The following is a 15,736-nucleotide window of genomic DNA, read 5'->3' as shown; positions in this document are numbered from 1 at the left end:
CGCTTTTGTCTCACCTTTGCCTGACCCTCTCATATGCTGCCTGAACAGCTACTGGACTTGGAAACAACAAGGACTTTGTAGATTTCTTCAGATTCCTTTTTCTATGTAGGTTCCTAACTCAAATAACCCATGTAGGGAAATTATTACAGAGACATTATTTTTTTCACGTGACATCAGAAATTATCATTTCACAGACCCTTAAGGTCCAGCTGACACACAAGATAAGAAAAGATAAGATAAGATTAAGATATGATTATTCATCCCACAATGGGGAGACTTGTTAACAGCAGAAGAGACATTCAGCAATCACACAGTGTACGCAGTGAGCATATGGTTTGACTAAAGAATAAAAATAAGAGTATAAAAAATATAAAAAGATATCTTAATATCTCAATTATATCTTAAGGTGCTTCTCAGAGCTGTTCATTCACTTGGCTGCAGACCCTGAACAAAAAAACGGTATTGATTGTCTCTTTTAAATTATATAACAGCACCAACAAAGCCGTGTATTGGTTTAATCTGACACTTTAATAGACTCTGTATAAGGCAAAGTGTTACTTTATTTCAAGACCTAAATCAACCCACAGAGGGCGATATGGCGACGTGAAATGAGCATTTGAGTCTTGTATCCGAATCCACATTTTATATTCATTGTTCATCATTTCTTCTGTGTGTGTGTGTCATTTTGCGATTTTATGTTTTATTATAAAGAAATAATCTTAATCCCAGTTAAATATATTGCCATTTTGTAAATCGGTTTAGCTACAGTTTAACTAATAGTTTATTAGTTCAGCAAAGATTATCTCACGGAGTAAAGTCACACTCTGCACAGTTCTTGAGGCTGGAAGTGGAACAAAAATGTGAAGGTAGCCTATGGAACTGGTTCATACAGACTTAAAGTATTACCATGCTGAGCAGTGTTAGCACTGAGCAGCAGACTGTCAGAGGGGGGCGGGGTGAAGCACAGCTGACATATTCAGTCTACAGACCCGACTCCTGCAGAACGGCGCTGCCTGTCAAGTGGGCAAGTAACGGTTAACTTCTCCACAAGTGGGAAAAATATGTTGATCTTGACAGACTCGAGGAAAGCAAGCTGGATTTCCTGATCGCACACAAGTTGCATTAGTGGGGCTATTTTCTGGCAGCACGAGGTGTAATTAAAATTATGTAGGAGCTGTGCGTAAAACCCCACGAGATTCCTCTGAGGGCTTGATCGTCGGAGGGAGGCTTGTGCCAAAGGGCGACTTGAGGAGCAGCTTATTCATGCAAATTCATAAAATCATAGGCGTGCCTTTGGGCGATGGAGTCACAGCCGGAAAAGCAAACCCCCTCCTGGATCATCAGCGACCTTCAAAGACTGTGATGCGCTGCGCTCGGACACATTGACGGCAGCACCCGGACAAATGTTTTTAAGTCGCAGAGAAAACGAAGTGAAAGTTAGTGCGCGTTCCATACGTCTCCTTCGACCGACTTCTATTTTTCCTCAACCGAATCATCAACTCCCCTGCTGCGCCACTGCTACACTGGATCTCCAACCAAAGGCTTTTTGCGTAAACTAACGCCATATCGCAACGATTACCAATAGCCGTGGACTCGTATAATTTAATCACAATTTTATATATTTTAGGTAAATTCTGACCTTTTCAAATATCGAGAGTGTGGATGCGGATGAAGTCACTGCCACTCCACTTTTAGGAATTCGTGCGTAAAGACGCGGCCACTGATTTGCTCCGTGTTTGGGCTAACTATTTAATTTTTGTTTTTCCTTTAATTTGTTGAGGACTTCTCACGACCATGTCAGAGGACGACAGTAGCTCGACTGCCAGCTTCATGTCAGACACAGACGCCAGCAACGTTAGTGTCCTCAGTTGGGAGCAAGTGCAGCGGCTGGACGCCATTCTGACCGAGACCATCCCGATCCACGGCCGGGGAAACTTCCCCACTCTGGAGATGCAGCCGCGGCAGATCGTCAAAGTGGTGCGGAGTCGGATGGAGGAGAAACAGATCCACGTCCGGGACGTTCGGTTGAACGGCTCTGCAGCCAGCCACATTCTCCACGAAGACAGCGGACTCGGCTTTAAGGACCTTGACCTTATATTTTGCGCAGACATGAAAGGTGAAAGTGATTTCCAGACTGTGAAGGACATAGTTTTGGACTGTCTCCTGGACTTTTTACCCGACTGTGTGAATAAAGAGAAAATAACTCCGTTAACGCTAAAGGTACATGCACACTGACAGTTCTGCACAGTTGTTGTTTTTCCCATGCTTCAGTTGTTTACTTTTCGATGTGCCATAAAATTGAATTGCATTTGTGCCGATTCGTCTTAACGACCATTATGCGCAGCTTAACGCGCAATTAGATTAGTTTCATGATAGTAGAATGTTGGTTTTCTGCAGTTAAGAGGATTGAGTTAAACCAATTTGGAAGGGATCCTGAGCTCAGCCACCTAGGTCCCATACAAATACATTCTATGGCTTTAATATCAGGGTCAGTATCATTAATAACACCCAAACATGCAGCTGATGTCTGTGCACACAAACATTTCTGTAATACAAAAGCTTGTTGCACAATGAAAAATGAGGCCTAAATGTGCACCACATGACGAATGTAGCTTTAAGATCATCTCTCAATGTGTGCACTCACTGTCTTTCTCTCTTTCTCTCCCTCACACATGTATAGGAAGCCTATGTGCAAAAGATGGTGAAAGTGTGTAATGACTCAGACCGCTGGAGCCTGATCTCCCTCTCTAACAACCGCGGGAAGAATGTGGAGCTGAAGTTTGTGGACTCCCTGCGGCGGCAGTTTGAGTTCAGCGTGGACTCCTTTCAGATCAAACTGGATTCCCTGCTGCTGTTCTACGAGTGCTCAGAGAACCCCATGGCTGAGACCTTTCACCCCACCATCATGGGCGAGAGCGTGTACGGGGATTTCAGCGAGGCCCTGGACCACCTACGTCACAAGATTATCTGCACTCGGAACCCGGAGGAGATCCGGGGCGGGGGTCTGCTTAAGTACTGTCACCTGCTGGTGAGGGGTTTCCGGGCCGCGTCAGAGTCAGAGATGAAGTCTCTGCAGCGCTACATGTGCTCGCGCTTCTTCATCGACTTCCCCGATATTGGTGAGCAGCAGCGCAAGCTGGAGTCCTACCTTCAGAACCACTTTGTGGGCTTGGAAGACCGCAAGTACGACTACCTGATGACCCTCCACGGAGTGGTCAATGAGAGCACAGTGTGCCTGATGGGACACGAAAGGCGGCAGACCTTGGGGCTCATAGCCATGCTTGCAGTGCGTGTGCTTGCTGAGCAGAACGTTATCCCCAATGTGGCTAATGTTACATGTTACTACCAACCTGCTCCTTATGTGGCAGATGGCAACTTCAGTAACTACTACATAGCCCAGGTACAACCAGTGTTTGCCTGCCAGCAGCCTGCGTACTCCACCTGGCTGCCATGTAACTGAGTCAACCCCAAAGAAAGGAGGAGGGGAGAGAGTCTCATTTCTTTAAACACGAGTGAGCAGCATAGTTGCACACTCACATCTGCCCAGTGCTTAACAGCTGACAGAAAATGAGTCCTCTGTTTAATGTTTTGCATCAAAGCTTACATTTTTGTTCATACGTTGAGTATGAATGGTAAATCGCAAACAGTTGGCTTTCACTCCAATTAAGTATTTCAATGTGAATAGCGCCGACCTGAACCTGCCAAGGCCAACGCGGTTTGGAAAAAGACTCATTTGCGTAGCTCGAAAGCTCAGTGGCTAAATGCGAACGTGTGAAGGCCTTGAATCCGAGCAGCAGAACTGTCACAGAGACTGATTGAATCTGTCGCGTACTGATTAGCCAGCATGTTCCAGCGGCAGTCCAAACGGCTGCATCGGTGACTGACAGCTTCTCCGGCCCAGCTTTCGGGGGTTTGTAACCCAGTGTCCACACACACACACAAACACACACACACACCCTCTTGACCAAATCAGAGGTGTGAGCAGGGCTTTAAAACGAGCACCCTGAACTCTGCTTCGCATCAGCTGAACCGAGGTGAGATGCTGACAAACTAGTCTGGCTAACAAACCGGCGTCTCTACCTTGCATTTCGATATAATTCTGGTTGTTTACAGACCAAAGATATTTTTTTGATCATTTCTAACACTAAAACCCAGTTTTGATGGGAGAAATAGCTAAATAAATAAACAAAATATGGACCTATTGTATTGTCTATTTGTATATGTGAACATATATGTGTTTTTAAGTGCCTATTGCCTCTCAGTGGGCGGAGAAAAGAGTGAGCAGGCCATACGATCCCACTTCGTTTCCAGTCAGGCACACCAGACGGTAGCACCCCAGAGGCTTGTGAATGTATATGTGAAATCATGCACATCATGTCAGTGTTTGTGTACATTTGGATGAAAAAACAGCGCCACACGTCAGTCTGGATTGTGCTGTAATGTAGCTGCCAAATTGTACGATTGGTAGGTTTTTGCAAGGTTCACATTTTCCGTGTGTATATTCGCAAACTAAAAATGTCCCAAACTAAAACTGGCATGACGAAGTTCGATGGAAATTTTCAGACCATCAGCAACAAAGATACTCACACGTGATATGTTCTGTATATTTTGTACAGCTGTACTTTGATTATTTTTTTTTCTCATCCGAGGAAAACAATAAGTAGATAAGTGACAGAGAGAGGAAAGACTGCAGCTGGAGTGTGTGTGTGTGCGTGCCCCATGCTTCATCCTACAGTCGAGGGATATTTGCAGAGACACCTCGGATGAGGAGGAACTGTTTGCTGTAGCACCCTGGCAGGGAATTCCTCAGCTGCTGCTGAAGAGCTTGAACTTATCTGGGTTGGGTTTTTGCAGACGCTCTGTGCAAGGTTCAGATCAAATGCAGTGCCAAACATTTTGGTGGTCCCGCTGACAGCACTAAAGTTTAATGAGGCCATTTGCTGATGTAAATGTTGTGCTGATATGGAAGACAGAGAGAGCGAAAGAGGCAGAAGAGAGTAAAAAGGCAGGAGAGAAAGGAAAATGTGGTGGTTTAAAGCCAGAGGGGAGAGTGAGTCGGTCTGGGGAGATGGGTGCAGCTGGTGATGGGGTTTATCTCTCTAGGGCTACCATGCATCACTGTACTAAACTATTCTCTCTGTTCTGCTCTCTAATCACCTTAATTGTTGATGAAAAGAGTGGAATCTGAAGAACACCGCATGCATTCATGCCAGCTCCATGGGCTGCAACTTAACTTTTCATTTGTGAAGTTGCTTCATTGATGCTAATCGTTTCTTTATGCCTCATTCCACAACAGTTTTGAAGAATTGTAAATATATATTTAGGTATGATTACATGCTTTTGCTTCGCCGGCACTCCTAATTCCTGCAAACAGCAGCTTTTCTTGATTGCAGATAAAAAAAAGAAAAAAGAAAAAAGAAAAAAATTAAGCGTAAGGTTGGAGGTTTGGCCCCACGACCAGCATCGAGTTAATACTGCAACGAAAAGAGAAATTCACTCGCTGAAAAGGCATTTCTCTCTCATCCTCTGTCTCGCATACTTCTGGTAATCCATAGCTGCTCTGCTCAGTTGTTTCTTCTCAATGACTGTCCACGTCGATGGTAATCGTTGAATTGCGCAGGCAATGTATTTTCATTTTATACTCAGTGAAGTCCTAACAGCTGACTAGCTATTAGCTCCAGTCTGCCTGTCAGTTAGTGATTGTGCCTATCAGTTAGAGGTCGTGGGTTACTGCATTGTCTTGTAAGTGTTGTCTTGAGTATTTGTTTATGGCCATGCAGTCTTTTACAAATCACACAAAAAAGATCCTTGTCCTGTATGTATATTTTTTATGATTGTTATTTTTATAAGTGTATCAGACACTGCAGGTGTTTGCGGTGCTTTTGAATCTGTGATCGGGCTTCAAAGGATATGTTCTCGATAGCTTTTTTTGCTATAATATGTTATGTGTCCAGTGGGTCAAAAGGTTAAAGATGTTTTCCTCAATAAAATATCTGAAAACCAGATTTGGTATGTCTCTTGTTATTCATCCATCCGAGAATAAATCAAGCGCATTATTTTGTTCCAGAGAGAAACCTCTGCCAAACATGAGCAATTTGTCGATTTATTTCAGATTTATCTTCTTTCTTTTTTTTGTATTTCCAAAGAAGAAGAGCCATTGTGTGTCTTTTTATTGACATGAAAACCATTCAGCTGTTTAGAGACGGATTCCCCGCTCACTCGCTTCAAGAGGCAAATCCCCGCCATGGCCTGGCGGGACCAAGAGGCCCAGCCACAAACCAATCCAGAACTGGCCTGCTGCTGCCAGAAAGAGCTGTTGTTTAATGTGAGGGGATTTGCATGCACCAAAAAAAAAAGACTTTAACACTCTTGTTGAATGAAGATCTTTGCCTGCTCATCAAATTCTCTCTGTTATCGGCCCCCCTCCACGTGCTCTTACCCCAACAGCAATGCGATGACAATCAGTGCTAAGACCAGTAGCGACCGGGGCCCAACTGTCCCATGGTTGTCAGGCATATAACAGAGCTGACTGTCACATGGGTCAGAAGACAAACTGCCCTAGATACAGGGGGATATGGAGAAGGAAAACACACAATGAGTAAGAGATTCACTGTATGACACGGTCCTATATATAGCGGACATGATAAGGACATTATTGCTTTCGCTTAAGCGCATTTAAGGCTCATTAACCTGAGCCAGTGAAGGAATGATTGACAGGCTGGAGAGACTGGACAGCAACGCATGCACAAGCACGTACACAAACAACATATGAAGCGCCCTTTTCAAATGCTAAACAGGACGAGTTCGTATTTTTCACGTCTGTCTTCAAACATTACATACATGACATTTAAACATACTCCCTGTGGACGAGCGAAGGAATGTCTTAACCCCTTGATTGGAATCACAGCTGAAGCCTCCAATTATCTCCAGGTGAAGTGTGGATGCATCACTTACTTTGGAATTTCTTTAAGGCCGGTTTAGACAGGAAGAGTGATTGCACTTACTTAATGATTATATCGCTGTAGTGCTGTGTGAATATTGTGTGAATGTATTTTGTGAAAATACTGAAAAAGCTCTGAAGAAATAATGCTTTTATCGTCATCTGTTACATCTGATATAGCAACAAACAATCCTTCCTTGTCGTTTTTGTTGCGGTATAGCCTCTATCCACCAGCAGCAGCACGGAGCAGGAACGTGACGACACAAAAGTAAAATGCACCCCTCCCCCCACCGTCCAAAGACAAGCTCGCTAGGTTCATTGGTGATTCTAAATTGGCCCTAGGATCATGATACGCATTTACTACAGAATTCAACAACCCTTATCATCAGAGGCTGGATATCATAAAGAGGCTAAAATCAAGTCGCGCAACATAATTTTTTATCCCACAAGTTATATTTATTTGCTTACCCTGCTGCAAGTCTTATTTTCAAGCATGACTCTACTTAATCTTCCCTTAAGAACCCATCTCATTTGTGGTTTGCTCTTCTAAAAAAAAAAAAAAAAAGTCAGATTGATGTGACGGCGCCAAAGGACCTAAATCTCAGGTCCTTAATTTGAGATGCAGCATCAAATGAAGTAGCCCTCTTAATTTAAGGGGAGCTCTGACAGAAAGTTTAAGGAGTGAGTTGTGAAAGACTCTCACCACAGTAGCCAGTTTTCAAAGGGCGATAGCTAAAGCAAAGGGAATTCTCACAGTGTGTCCCACAGAACGTCTTTATAATTACCTGTGAATCTTCAAATAAAAGCTCACATGCTTGTCTTTCATCCACCGGTTCCCCGTCCGTCCTGGTCGTCTGAGCGCTCATCTGTTCTCTAATGGCTTTTCCACTGCACACATCGGAGAGTGGCTGGCTTCATGGGATTTCTCTCGTTTTTTTCCCTTCACTTTTGCTGTGAAGAATTTTTTCCAGATGAAAGTTTTTATGGAATAAGCGGGAAACATTTGGAGGGCGGCTTAACCAAACTTGGTCCTGGTGTCGGCCTCCAGTCCAGTGCACTGGTGAGGAGCGCCAACCATGGCCAAGCTAACATGCTGTTTCGATTTACAATGCAGCCTGCTTTCTGAAATCCCAGCAATAAGATCATTTCGGCATTGTATTTTTATTTTTTTTTCACTTTTCAAAAACATGTGGGATAGCACATGAGAGAGCACAACCCCCCAATCCACCCCCGAACATAGACACAAAGATACACACATCAAGCCAGGCTTGTAAACAAATTCCAAAGGGCTCAGTTTGTACAAACAGTAAGGAAACATCCATCATGTATGTTAACAGCCATGGAAGCGATAAGGAGTCAGAGGGAGAGTCAGCTGCAGGTCACAGACACAGCTGGACTTGCATTATAGGACACTACTGTTCTTAGGGTTCAGCACACACCAAAAGACTGGAACATCTCTGGAACATGTCTTACATAAGCAGGGACAGTACGCTTCCTCTTATGCATCTTTAGGCTGGCTTCTGGCCTCGCGTTGACAGTTAACATTTCATACATTAAATCACACTGCAATAAAATGTATGGTTGCGGTTTCAGTGTCCCATAATGTCTCAGCTTCTTCAGTAGCTTTTCCAACCATGCACAGAATTCACACAATAAGCATCTAAGTTACTATCTATAATTAACCTGGCTGTGGAATCAAATAGCTAAGGAGGTGTTAAGAAAAAAAAAAAAAAGCTACAATGCTCATTTCAAATTAAAGCTGCACTTCTCTGTATTTTTATACTAACACCAGGTCAAATTGCTACACATCACACTTTGTTTTTTATATATACAGCACTTTGAAGGTTTTCTGTGTTCAGATGGTCTAGGTTGAATGCATGGTACCTGATCAACTCCTGATCTGGCAACATTAGCAGCTAGTTGGTGGACGCATGTATCTGATAAATGGAGTTTTTATAACTTAAGCCCGTCCCATGTCATTCTATTTCCTGCACTTGCATATAATGGTGTCCTGATCCTCCTCATTCCATCCCCTCAACCCTTTTCATCCCATCTCCTCCAACCCTTTTCATCCCATCTCCTCCAACCCTTTTCATCCCAACCACTAGGGTGTGGTATTTGGAACTGAACTGCTCATGTTAGAGTTGAAGTTAATAAACGAATTTGGATCAACAATCGTGTTCTTCCCAAAGCCGAAACACAACATAGCCTACAAACATCTTCTTCAAGGTAAGGCTAAAATGGGCTAAAGCCATAGTGATAGCTAGCTAGTTAATTTTGAGCTAGCAAGACACTCAAATATACAAGACTGCATATCAAAGTTACGGTTACTGTTGGAAAATATTAGTAATAGTAATGATTAACTAATGTCAGTTAACATAATGCTGGCTACCTAGCTAGCAAACTAGCCAGCGAGTTCACGTTCACTAGCTAGCTTTAACTGTTGCATTGGGTCTCAATGCTGGGAGCTTTTTTTAACGTAATGTTTCCCCAGTTTACATCAAAGTGGAAATTAGGATCCCGACAGGCAATTCAAACTAAATTTGTTTTCATCTTTAATGTACCATTTTTTTGAACGGACAGGCTACTCTCAAGGCTAGTGACATGTACATGTACCTGCCCTTACTGTTGTTACAGCCAAAGAAATTGTGAGTGCCTTTTAGGCTTAACAAATGAAATATTGATTCAAAGTTTTGACTGCTCTCTTTAATAACTACATTACATGATACTTTTACTTTCAGTTTTTGAGTAGTGAATATTGAAATAAACTACTTGCAATACTTGTAACTGCACTTCAACTTGTATATAAGTCACTTTTTTGATTTGTCTGGGTCTGGGTTTCTAGTATTTATACATGTATGCTTATTTGTTTTGTTTGTCGTATGCTCAGAAGTAACCGATATCAATAAACTGGAGCAATTGCACCTTTGGATTAAAATACTGTAGCAGTGCTCCATTTACCTTCAGTATTCAATAAGCTTTGAGTTGCCCAACACAGCAAACACTGGACGTGAACCAACACAAATTATATGAGAAAACAGATTTACTGTTGTGACAGACTCAGATTTATTGCCAGGTGTCAACAATAAGAGATGATTTGAATTATAGTATCATTTTTTATGTTGCTTGTGGAGTTTAATTGTGAATGCATCATGTGGATCTGGAGTAAGCGTGAGCCAAGCTGGGAAAGTTTTTGTAGCGAAAGGCGTGTCAAGTAGAGGGTAATTCTAGACACTTCTGCTGGATTGTTACACCAGTTTACTGTTGACCCGGAGTCACCCATTTGCTGAAAACCCAAAAGAAACCAGACACCAAAAGAGAAACACATGCAAAGAGGTCAACAGCAGCTGTCAGTGGGAGTGAAGAGGAGCTGATAGCTGTTGTTGCTGATGTGTGAAGTATCGACTGCTGTAAACCCGCACCTCAGGTGAAAAGCCCGAGCAGGGAGGAAACACATAGCTGAGGCGACTGAATGGAAGGGAGTGATTCATGGATCCTGGACGAGGCTATCAGTGGGGCGGGAGGAACAGAGCAGGAATGAGGTGGAAAAGGAGAAAAAGACTGGAGGGAGGGGCCGTAAAGAGTAGCTGATAATAAAAGAGGGGTTTGTGTGTGTAGGGAAGGTAAGGGAGTGCAGGGAGGGAAGGTGATCCTCTCGTCTAAGAGATTAGTGTCATTGAGGTTAGTAGGTTTATCTTATATAAGTCTCAGATGAGCGTCGTCTCTCGCTGCTAGAGAAAGAGTCCTCTGTCCGTCTTATTAAACCATGACAGTTGAATATCATTTGATAAACAATACGCTCTTTATACGCACACGGCTCAGCGGCTTGTGTTCTGCGCTTTGTGTGCAGTTTGAATCTGATGTCGCATACTGACTAAACTGGGAATCAGATATAAAGGGGAAAATCTTTTCCCAACATGGATTTAAACACACTGTGGTGAAAACATCTGCATTCTCTGAATATAAAGTGGACGACCAACATGCCGGGGGCAGATGTGTGAGCGTGGTGAACAGAGAAAAGCTGAATTTGAAACATTAAACCAATAAAATTAAAGTTGTTTTGAGTTTTTTTTTAATAAGAATAAGATTATAATACCATGTCCTGATAGAACCCCTTTTGTGACACATTTGCTGTACAGCATTTGCTGGAATAGACAAGCACGGAAGCAGTCGCCCAAAATCACTGTTAAGAGACCTATTTAGATTTTACCGTACTGTCGTTGCTAATGCTTCTGACAAATGTTCACAGCACGTGTCACGGATGTGTTTTTGTGTGCCGCGGTTGTTAAGAGCAGCCACTTGTCGCTGCACACGTCTCTAATGTGACGCCTATAAACGTGGGCGGCCCACGTTAGCCACTGTTGACAAGTGACTAGAAAATGTTATGCTGTCACGCGGCCAGAGTAAACAATATTGCACCCATTTCAGCACAACGATCACGCACGGCGGAGTGTGCATCGGTGCATTGCTTTCATGGTTTTTTTTTATAATGCAAAGAAAGGGAAAAGTTGGATTTTTGTTTTACTGTGAACCAAGAAATTTCACGAGTTGTACCCTCATATAATTATCACATTCTCATTCTTTCATGCCAGTCAGATATTAGAGAGTTTTGAGTTGTGATATGAGAAGATGCTGTACTGTAGAAATAAGATCTGAGTGAAGTTACTAGGCATAACATTATAACCATCTTCCTAATATTGATCAAAACAGTTCTGAGTATCAGGGAATGGACCTCCTGAGGGTGTCCTGTGGTGGCTTTTGGGTCCCATGGGTTGAGTTGTCCACACTCCATCAAGTGATTGCAATGGGGTGGGGGTACCTGGTCTGGTCTACATGGGTGGTACATGTCAAAGCAACATCCACAGGTCCAAAAGTTTCCTGGACTATCCTGGAAGAGCGCCATAACACACTGTTTATTTATCCCACATATGTGAAATTTCCTTGTCAGAATAGCGTGGAATTAGGAGTATATATTAAGAATATATACAAAAAACAATAAAACAATATCAAATTTGAAAGAATATGCAAAAAAATAACAGCACTCTGGAAAATATATAGACATTCTGTATATACAGTGAGGAATGTGAATTGAAATTGCTGAAAATCTTTCTCTTGCAACATGTTACAACGTGGTTTGAGAGTCTCAACATATGGCAGAGATGATGACAGATTTACAAAAAGAGAGTGTTTCTTTTCAGAAGAAACACAAAGACAGGCGGGATATGGCGAGCCTCTGTTGACTTCTAGGCCTCTTCAGACATGCCTTTTTTCCTACACCTCTTGCAGGTGTGGCTCTTTAAGACAATTAAGCCCTGTGCACCACCTGAAAGCATTTGCACTGCAAGGCCAGTGGTTTGCAGAGGGACACAACACCATAGTTTTTCCTTGACCAAACTAGTGGACGCCAGTCTTCAGGACATTATCAACACATGGCTAAAAAGTGAACTTAAAGCCTTCGGCATGACATGACACAGTTGAGACATTTAATGTTTATCTTGAGACATTTTCTTTAAATTTTACTGGAATTATATACCATGGTTTGTGTGGTTCTCTTAACATGAGGCCAAGAAAAGTCTTTCTGACTGGCTGTCATGTATCATCCTGCATGTTTCTGTGGCTCTTTGACCCTCTGCTGTAACTGTCTTTCCCTAGAAACAGATGACATCCTTGGCTCTGATGCAACCCACCACTGCCTTGAATGTACCAGCTGCTTTATATAAAGACACATTCTTCAGACCACTAATAGCAGCTTTAAGACGTTATATTTATACACTTGACTGCAAACTCTCAATAAATAAAACATACCATATTCTGTCCCAACCATCCGAAAAATATTCTTGGTTTTGTTACCAAAGACACCAGTTTCCTGTCTGGTTCCCTGGGGAAAACAATAATTTCATTATCATTTCTGCTATCAATTTAGGTCTCAAAATATCTTTTTATTTACAACGGGAGAAAAATACTACTGAATGTGATCCAAGCAATTTGGAGTGCATTTTAGCGTGCCCCATATAACAAACATAACCTTTGCTGGGTAAACCACAATATTCTTCTCAGAGACAAATGAAACCATTTTAGACCGGCTCATCAGTTGCTGAGGTAATAGGACCCAGATGGTAGAGCTGATATAAAAGCCAGGTAATTTCATACGAGGGCACTGTGAAAGGACTAGACGCGTCTCGTCTGATTTGGTGCAGACTGTTGCAGACTCTCTAGCCTCGCGTAAAACCGAACGGAGATAAGGCTATCCTGTTTCTGCCCAGCGAGATGATCCTCGTAAACTTCTATCATTTCCTTACAAAGAAATTTCATCACTTTCCAATTAAATCCAATTGTTTAGAGGAGAGCCTTGTGAGGCGAGGACAAATGCGGAGAACTCCCTGGCAAGAGAGATTGATTTTCTTTTGAAAGCAGCACAATGCAACTAGATGAGCACGGCTGAGACAGAGGGCTGATGTGATTATTACTGTTAAATTCAATTGTCACACGCAGCCATGCTTAAACACAAGAACGCACACACACACAAACGGTGCATACCTTATACATGAGATACGAGCTTATGTATGCAAGTGTTTGGCTATCAAATGAGGACGGCATTTTCCCACAATCCTAAATTCATATAGTTATGTGAAATGAAGAGACCCCACATGGGAACGTGACTTCTTCAACATATTTAAACAATAAACCACTTGAAGTACAGGCCGTGATGTAAAGACCACCGCTGGATTAATTTGTTCCAAGCAGACGAATCGAAGATGGAACTGTTTTACAACAGTTACAGATGACCTGTTTGGCTCAGACCAAAGCCCGGAGAAGATCCTCATGTCTGTGAAGCACGGTGGTGGAAATGTTATGGTTTAGGTTTGCTCCACTGCCTCACGGGCTGGACAGCTTGCAGTCAGTGATCCAGCTTTGACTTGTGAATCACGTCAAAGAGCGCTTGAGGATAATGTGAGGGCATATACCTTTCAACAAGACAATGATTCTAAGCACCTCCATAAAGGAAAGGCTCCAAAAAAGAAGATGGAATTGAGGTTTATGACGTATGTCTATGGTGTTTCTCTTTTGACAGACCTGTAGGACGCTTGCAAATGCCTCTTCGGAAAATTGTGTTTCAACACACAACATGGTGACAACACTCTGCAAAGGCAATTTCCACCTGACATGATGACAAGTCCCACCCATATGATTGGTTGCCTGTATAAGAGCGATAGTGACGACACCCGTGAGTCGATGTTACCCCTTTCAAGCCAAAGACTCTTGTGTACATGACATCTCCCATGTTGCAACCATAAGCTTACGAGTTCCATTTAAAGGCAGCAATCAGCTTTAAGTCACGAGGACATGAGATGCAAGTTAATGATCAGGTATTAACAGGATGACTCACTGTAGGAAACATGGACAATGAAAATCTAGGACTCCATTGGAAATCTCTATATTTTCCAGAGACACATCATAAAAGGAAGAAAACTCCATACAGTTAAATGAACTTACCATCCATCTTCACCAAATGTGAAATAACATTTTTTGTGCTATTTGTGTCATTCATTAATAAAAACAGACGTTACCACCACTGTTTAAAATCCACCGTTTGTGCTCTTGATTTTTTAGATGATTTTCAGTTATTTTAAGCAAGTTGGTCAAAACCTGGAGGAAGCGACTCCAGATGTAACAATGACTAGCTAAGGTAGCTAAAAGAGATATTTTTCACAGTTAAATTGAAAGTCAACTGCTTACTATTAATTAAGATTTATTTGCTGATACTTTATTTAATGCCACATAAATGTGTTCATAAATTTGTCTCACCGGCATTATGTTTAGTATTCCTATAACTGCACAGGCTGCTGTTACTTATTGCTAAACCCAGCATGCGTGTTGTTACACGCTCTAACTTTATGTCCAGACATTTTATAGACTGTATAAATAGTTTTTAATAGTTAGGATAGCGTCATACTAGGTATTTGTGGGCTTTTATCAAGACAGTAGGACCAACACGGTCTCCCACAATCAATTCAAATTCAAAATTCTATATAAAAGTAATCCAAGTATTCAGGATACATTACTCAGATTGAGTAATGTAAATGGGATACGTGACACATTGCATGTTATGTACTCTGTAACGTAATATTTTACAAACATTCTTCTCAACACTGGACATGTGTTCCAACTCAAATGAAAGTTGACTATTGTTGGTTTAGCTTATGAGGTTTCAGGTGTGTTTTTACTGTGCATGCTAGCTCGTTGTCACACAGTCACGTCTCGATGAGAGATCTGATCATCACCAACTGAGTGGCTCTACGCAAAATGCGATATAGAGATTTAAAGTATTTCCTAAGCCTCTCATTCAATAATGTGTTTATCCAATTTCAACACAAGCATTGGGCTCTTGCAAGATCTTCTTCTTCTCCATTGCGTGTCCGTCACTCAGAGTCATGTGCGAGACTGAGGCGGCATTAAGATCTGCAGGCGCTCAGGTTCTTGGTTCACAGGGGTCAGTCTGAGGATATGCTCTGTTTGCACTGCAAAGTCACATCGCTGCCAAAGTGAGCCTTTAGAGCCGTCGCCAGAAAAAGAACAACATTTTTGGAAAGTCTAACCCCCCCACCCCCCACTCCCTCACTCCCTCACTCCCTCTCACACACACACACAGATTTAAGTGATAGCCACAGCAGTGAACACATGGTTGTTTATATACAGTGGGGAAGTCCTTGCTATAAAGTTTGTGCTGCATTTGCTTAGCTGAGCCTGACGTGTACGATATCATACGCTTTAGAGGTTCCGTTCGAACAAGAGTCG

General features: G+C 42.3%; 1 protein-coding gene across 1 annotated transcript; it reads left to right on the top strand.

Annotated features, from left to right (window-relative positions):
• Positions 1–994: 994 nt before the first annotated feature.
• Positions 995–6,003, top strand: tent5aa (terminal nucleotidyltransferase 5Aa). The gene is made up of 2 exons (XM_047599539.1): positions 995–2,220; positions 2,681–6,003. The coding sequence occupies exons 1-2, from the start codon at positions 1,795–1,797 to the stop codon at positions 3,458–3,460; spliced, it is 1,206 nt and encodes a 401-aa protein (XP_047455495.1). The 5' UTR covers positions 995–1,794; the 3' UTR covers positions 3,461–6,003.
• The last annotated feature ends 9,733 nt before the right edge of the window (positions 6,004–15,736 follow it).

This window comes from Mugil cephalus, chromosome 11, assembly GCF_022458985.1.
Source record: "Mugil cephalus isolate CIBA_MC_2020 chromosome 11, CIBA_Mcephalus_1.1, whole genome shotgun sequence".
NCBI classification, from domain to species: Eukaryota; Metazoa; Chordata; class Actinopteri; order Mugiliformes; family Mugilidae; genus Mugil; species Mugil cephalus.
Note: the sequence above shows the minus strand (reverse complement) of the source record. Positions and strands in the feature narration are given on the sequence as shown.